This window comes from Aspergillus fischeri, genomic scaffold (assembly GCF_000149645.3).
Source record: "Aspergillus fischeri NRRL 181 1099437636264 genomic scaffold, whole genome shotgun sequence".
Classification (NCBI taxonomy): domain Eukaryota; kingdom Fungi; phylum Ascomycota; class Eurotiomycetes; order Eurotiales; family Aspergillaceae; genus Aspergillus; species Aspergillus fischeri.
In genome coordinates, this window is record NW_001509762.1 from 2,279,238 (window position 1) to 2,285,752 (window position 6,515).

The following is a 6,515-nucleotide window of genomic DNA, read 5'->3' on the forward strand; positions in this document are numbered from 1 at the left end:
ACTACAGTGACGAGCAAACCCAGTTTCACCACCCCGCACACTCATGCTTACATGGTGAAACTGGTTTTGCTCGTCCCTGTACACAGGAACACAATCCGATCCGGGGGTGGGGTGGGTGGGGAAAAGAAGTTGATGTTCCGACTAACCCTGACATCAAATGGACTTAGAGAATTACAGGAAAGCTAACTCATGTAATCACAACCGACTGTGTCTATTGGCCTGGAGTAAGAGTAGGCTCATGGCAGATCACAGCCACTGGATCTACATACAAAGTCTATCAGAACATTCTAGTCTTTCTCAAGACCCAACGCCGCTTGGCGCCCTTCTCTTTCGCGCCGTTCTTCCTCAGGTAGACTTCAGTCGCTTTTGCTTTGTCCGTAGGTGGACTCGCATGAATTAACCACGATAAAGGGGTGAAATACATATCATCCACGGAATTGATCTTCGCTCCGTATTCCAAAAGAATCTTCACAGAATCTAAGGCACCATATTCGGCAGCCCAGGAAAGGGGTGTACGCTTGTTCTGGTCGCGAACGTCTTTGGCAGCACCAGTTCTTAGGAGACAACGAAGAAGTTCGGGGCAATCTCCCATGGCGGCGTAGTGGATGAGAGACCTCTTGCAGGGGCCTTGGGGATTTGAAGCGCCCTTTGACTCCATCGAGGAATGCGCATCGTTTAGGAAAGCCTTGATATCGTCGCTTAGCCTAATCTCCGCGATATTTTCCATGCGTCCGAATTCGCCATCGATAACGGTTTTGGAGTTGCGGGGGATGCTCATTGCGATAGTTCCCATAGCGAACGCTGGAAATGTATCCGCACAAATATATAACCGCAGGAGTATGCTCAAAATCATGAAAGCGGGAAGGGATCTTAAAACTAGCAGATACTCCTGGCGAGTACAGCATGTAGACAGTTCATGAGACCCTCTTGATTAGGGCCGAGATGAATTTCTGTGGGCATGGAAGGCAATTTAATGTTACTACGTATACACATTGTTCGATATTTTTGACGAGTTAGTGGAAAATGCACATGCCTGTGATACTAGATCAATCTGTGAAACACCTGTGAATCACGTTCGCGGATCTTTTGGCAGGGAATGGAGATGTTCCAAGATCGGTAGTGAACAGACAGAGGGTCGAAGCCGAAGCGGGTCGATGGGTACTCGGGCCGTCTTAGACCCAGCTGCCACGCCAGTTTTGGGTCCCCACACGACTCAAAAGCGGCGCGGCACGTCCAGCCTTAGATAAGAACAGGCGCGATGTACGGGTCTAATCGTGCTGTCAAGAACAACTATCGATTTCTTGTCAAAGTGAAGTCAGGAATAATTCCTCGAATCTTAGTGATATTGTGAAAATGGTAGTGACTCCTAAGCTGAGATCTCTAATCGAATTGCCAGTTCGAGGAGTCTCACGGCATATGACACTACCCGAAACTCTAGACATTCAGTCAAATTTCGTGAAGTCTGGGTCCCCTTACGACCAGCTGAACCGCTTCTTCATCAGCCTATCACCGACTTGGGGACCCGTCAGCGCTATCGAGTTTTCTGAAGGCTCTCACTTAGCTTATGTCTACCAAGAACGGATTGAAGAAAGGGACCTACGGGTTGAGGACTTCAAAGAAACATCTCATCCGAATCTGGTTAACTTGAAAGAGGTATTCATTGCAAAACAGAACGTCTTCTTTCTTTACAATACCTGGGGTATCTCGCTAGAGGAGATTCAACAATCATCATCCAAGTTTTGCTTGGGCGAGGTGGAGATTGCAACAATCTCAAAAGGGGTATAAAAACTTCAGAATGTCCTCCCAGAGATGAACTATGCTGATATCCCTAGATCCTGCAAGCTTTGAAGTACGTGCATGAAGTACTTGGGATCTGCCATGGGAATGTCACACTTTCCACAGTCCTAATCAACCAAGAGGGAATAGTCAAACTGGGTCAGTGCCATCCGAAAGGTATATATTGAAAATGACCTGGTTATTGACAGATTCCATAGCCGACGTCGGAAGCAGCCTGATTAGGGAACCAAGGAGACAGCAGAAGAGCAAGGACCTTCAGGCTGTTTGCTCGATAGCTTGCTCACTCTTGAGACTGGATGAGACATCTGCAATTCATGGAACAATGGGACTGCTCGCAGAGGACTTCACTGGGTCCTCTGGGAGAGCAACCGCAGCGGATCTTCTAAAGGTGAGTGGAACTCCAAACGTACCACTGGCACTCTGGCAGCCAACTTATCAAGATTAGCATCCTTTTCTACGCATTAGCCTGGGACCGTGGTGTCTGCGTCCAGTAAGTGTCCTCTGCGGGATCGCTCGATAACGAGTCCTAGGATCATACTGGCCCACGGCAGGATGAAGGCATAAGAATATTTGGGGGAAATTTCAGTACATTATCTTTGGGTCACAGACTTTTGGAATTTGTTTAATACACCCTTGACCATGCTATGTGTACTCTGTAAAGCATGATGGACCGAGTCAATAGAGTAAATAGATCTGTCGAAGGGAACGAATTCAGACAATTACAATATCTATATTAATGATATCGTACCTGTAGCAAAGTATTACTGGCCACCTTGGTGAAACACGAACAATAAAGAAGGCTGCACGCCTATTTTGGAGTCATGACTATCCTCCCTATCCAGCGACATATAAGAAGATCCAATACTGCATACAGGTTCTACCACTATTGCTCATTACATGCGAGTATGGGTCAAACACAGCCATTTGAAGATCTTGAACCCAATCTGCCCGAGGCTGAAAGTGCTTCAGTCATTGAGACTCGGTATGTGCGCATGCTCCTCGAGCTTGACTATATTCCATGGTTCTATAACACGTCCGCTAGCACTGCCCACTGGGTACTGCTTGCTAGATATCTGGTTATTCTGGGAACATTTACTTCTCTTCAGAAGTCCGACTTTCTCACAGAAGGTCTGGAAACGAACCGCGCTGGAAAAGCCATCCTCAGTACAATCCAGAATCCGCCCCTCCTTGCTATCGCTTGCTTTCTGATGGTTCTGGGCTCAGTAATGATTTCTTGGCTCAGCTAGGAGCGGAGGGAGAATTACATATGGCTCATAAACCGGTTGTTTATGTCCGTATTAGTATCTTTTGTAACTTCAGATGCTGATCATTTGATAGACTAGTTCTTCTGAATGCAATAGCTAGGTTACTCACTACTTTCGTCAATGTGTATACAGCGCAAAATAGCGAATGGTCCATCATGGCTGTTGTGACAGTTATCATCACTGGGATATCTACAGCAGTCGCCTTGGGCTTGACTATAATATATAAGTTTGGAAAGCTAGAGAGGGTGAAGAGAGAACATGAGATGGATATAAAGGCTGGCTTCCATGTGGTTTCATACAGGGCCAGCAATCCATCCACTGGCGAAGTGGGACTTGGTAGCTAGAGAAAATCAGTCGCTAGTTTCATATCTCGACTTACCAAGGTATCATCAGCTGGACTTTACAGCACAACGTGCTAAGGTTGATGGCAGTGGCCATTGAAGGATAAACTGGACCTGTCATTTATGAGCAGTTGCTTCGCGGCGAATTTTAATTCTAAAGCAAAGCCCTGTATTGGGTAACGCAACTACCCAAGTATCAAGCAAGTGTCTTCCAAATCTTTCAATCCCTTTGCCCCACGGAAAGCCACAGGATCCCAGAGCTGACCACCCTGGCCTGATACCAGAAGGATAACATAGTAGGTGAACTCAACTGTGACTTGTGAAACTGGAATATTACATCTAGCCAGTCTTAAAATATTAGTCTACTTTCAGGGTTCCTTTCAAAGAAGTCCTCTAGGATTAGTAGTGCTCAGATAACGGACGGCGCCGGAACTTGCGCGGGGTCGCTCAGCATCAGGACACAGCCTGGCAAAGAGTATCTATCAAAGCTTCAAAAGGACGGTCCAATCTTCTAAGATCGTAGACCTAGACCATAAAGGCAATTTTCTCCTCGCGCTGCGGAATAGGAGCAACCTAGGAAAGGTAACTCTTATGCCTCTCCAGTATTGTGCATACGGACATTGTGACCATTTATATAGATGACGGTGATTTAACATTTTTTGCTCATTCGGAGCTCTTCGGGCTCTTCCGCTGGCCATCAGGCAGTCTATCAAGGCGTCTAAAAGTAAAGAGAAGAATACGTTTGTGCTTCTGGGTTGGATGGGCGAGCTCACCTTTGAGCTCTTGCCGTGAGTTTGTATACGCGCGCGATTATTTTGTGCCTGAACCATTTCTGGCAACGGCGCCACTGGCTATGCGGAAGCGACAACATCAGGAACAGCTATGTGGCCATATTCAGGCATTCTCACCGCACAGAACTAACCTCCTGGTTCGGTGCAACAATTTCCGCCCTTCTCACCCGCCACCCGAACTCGACGTTTCCAGCGATGATACTCTACCCAACATACACCTGGATGAAGTTCGCAACGAAGTATTCCTTAGTCACGCTCGCCTCTATACGATTAGCTCTAAAATCAGGCTGGGTATCCTTATGTGCAGCGGCCATCAGACGTTTAACAATTGCATTGGCATGCTTTACTCGTTCTGAAGAGCGCATCCACAGCATTATGGACCTCATGACAATGCGCGGTTATACTCTAAAGAATCTTTCTCCAGAGAGGCCAGCCAGACCACATATTTGGTCACCAAGCAGAGATAGAGAAACTCGCGGACTCGCTGGCCTCGAACGATAAACCACCGCACGGCTTCTGCGCTTCTTCGGGTTCCACACACAGCCCCCAGATATTTTGCTGACTTGGTGTCATCGTCTCATTGAATTGGAAAGGCAAGCAGAGCTCATGGTGGAAGCACTAGTATTCTTGCAAAAGTGGCTACGATGGGGGCGCTATGCTCTCAATTAATCAACTGACGAAGATTATCGTCGAGAGCTAGAAGCTCAGTTGATGGAAACTAAAACACATCACGAGAGTTTCGAGTCCTTTTCAGTGCCATGTCGGTGCAAAATTTCCCATCATTTAGCACATATTCCTAGTGGTCTTTGCCGCAGAGCATTCCTCAGCTGGAGAGAGGTGTTCAATTGGCATACGTGTAGGTGGCTGAGGCAGGAGTGCATGGATCGAGGAGGCTGCTACTCAAGAAGCTGTGGCTGCTGCGACCGTAAAAGGGGGAACGCGTCCGGAGCCGCCGGACGAGTCAGCTACGATCGATTCAGCAACGTCGGCGACGGCCCACATGGGATCATTAGAACGCATTACTTCTGATGAAACCTCCGACAAGGGAGCGCATGGCACTCCAAATCTTGACTCAGGCGTGCTGCAACCTACGCATGGCTCGGCAAACCACGAAGAAGCCGACACGAACAGCCAATGCACAAGGATTTCCGTTGGATCAGAACCTCCCGAGCGGATGTCAGAGGAGAGATCAATTATAGATGGCCCGCATCAAGGCGCTGCTCAAGACCGGACGCGGGACAGTCCACAGCCTGAGTCCTCGAAATCAGATCTTGGCACTGGCAGGCAACAAGAGGTCTCGGATGCGTACCTTGAGCAGCTGATGAGAGCCCAGGAAGAGCAAGAGAGGCTGGAAGAAGAGTTAGAACGCGAACGACTTGCGGAGGAGCTTGGCCTTTCTAACCAGGAGCAGCCTGTTCCGGAAGCTTCGCCTGGATCTCAAGTAAGGCAGGATTCACCATCGAGCCCGTCTCACCGCGAAGGGCAAATGCCGCCCCAAGTGGACAGTCTTGTAGCATCCACTCCCAGAGGAACTGCCAGCGACCCCGACAGTCAGAGCCCTCGAGCAGTTGAGGACGGGGCCACGCAACCGGCGGGGGCGTTGCGCCACCAGAACGGGTTGAAATTTCCTTCTGGGCCTTTGAACGAGAACAGTGGAGGAGGACTGATCGTTTTGAAGTAGATCCTTCGGATCCAGCGCCGCTGGAACGAGCGGCGCTGAAATATATGTGGAAGGAATTTTCACTATATGATCGGAACCTGCAAAGCCTCAGGCCCGACCAGTGTTATCGCGCGGCGACTGTGGATGGCAATAACGCAATATTCCTGATCTCGGAGGATGAAGAGAAGCGGCTTGCGGCAGAAGGGCGACTCGACAAGGACAGGCAGCTTGTGAAGATGGCCTCCCGTGTACGAGATCGGACAGAATCCGAGCCAGGGTCTCCTACCAAGCGCTACCGTTCTGTGGCATTCAAAGAAACATAAATTCCTTTCTGGGTATGATATACGAATATATGGCTCAGCTTAAGAGACTTGCACAAACGTGAGTTATAGCGCCATGAGCGAGACCTCGCAGAGCAGTTGTCCACCAAAGAGGCATTTCTTATATTGATTTACGGAATATCTAGACCTTTTTATGTGGTATGCCACATGAAGTCATTCATGATTAGATGCTTATGGTTATGTCTTTTTATGAAGGGGTCTGACATGGGGAGATTGGCTCAGAAGGCATGCAACAAGAGGAATCCCCTCTTGTGAGGATCCTCTTGAGAGGAAATCAGGCACATGAGGACCCCAATGAGAGAGAAAGCCAGACAGGAGGT

General features: G+C 48.5%; 4 protein-coding genes across 4 annotated transcripts; 3 read left to right on the plus strand and 1 right to left on the minus strand.

Moving 5' to 3' along the window:
• Positions 1-277: 277 nt before the first annotated feature.
• On the minus strand, positions 278-778 carry NFIA_080430 (ankyrin repeat domain-containing protein; the record flags this gene model as incomplete). Its single annotated transcript, XM_001259995.1, has 1 exon — positions 278-778. The coding sequence occupies one exon, from the start codon at positions 776-778 to the stop codon at positions 278-280; it is 501 nt and encodes a 166-aa protein (XP_001259996.1).
• Positions 779-1,416: 638 nt separating this feature from the next.
• On the plus strand, positions 1,417-2,242 carry NFIA_080440 (uncharacterized protein; the record flags this gene model as incomplete). The annotated part of the gene is made up of 3 exons (XM_001259996.1): positions 1,417-1,779; positions 1,833-1,935; positions 1,986-2,242. 3 exons carry the CDS (start codon positions 1,417-1,419, stop codon positions 2,240-2,242), a joined length of 723 nt encoding a protein of 240 aa, XP_001259997.1.
• A 460-nt stretch (positions 2,243-2,702) lies between these two features.
• NFIA_080450 (uncharacterized protein) lies at positions 2,703-3,044 on the plus strand (the record flags this gene model as incomplete). Its single annotated transcript, XM_001259997.1, has 2 exons — positions 2,703-2,779; positions 2,867-3,044. The coding sequence occupies 2 exons, from the start codon at positions 2,703-2,705 to the stop codon at positions 3,042-3,044; spliced, it is 255 nt and encodes an 84-aa protein (XP_001259998.1).
• Positions 3,045-5,194: 2,150 nt separating this feature from the next.
• Positions 5,195-6,177, plus strand: NFIA_080460 (uncharacterized protein; the record flags this gene model as incomplete). Its single annotated transcript, XM_001259998.1, has 2 exons — positions 5,195-5,871; positions 5,961-6,177. 2 exons carry the CDS (start codon positions 5,195-5,197, stop codon positions 6,175-6,177), a joined length of 894 nt encoding a protein of 297 aa, XP_001259999.1.
• Positions 6,178-6,515: the final 338 nt, after the last annotated feature.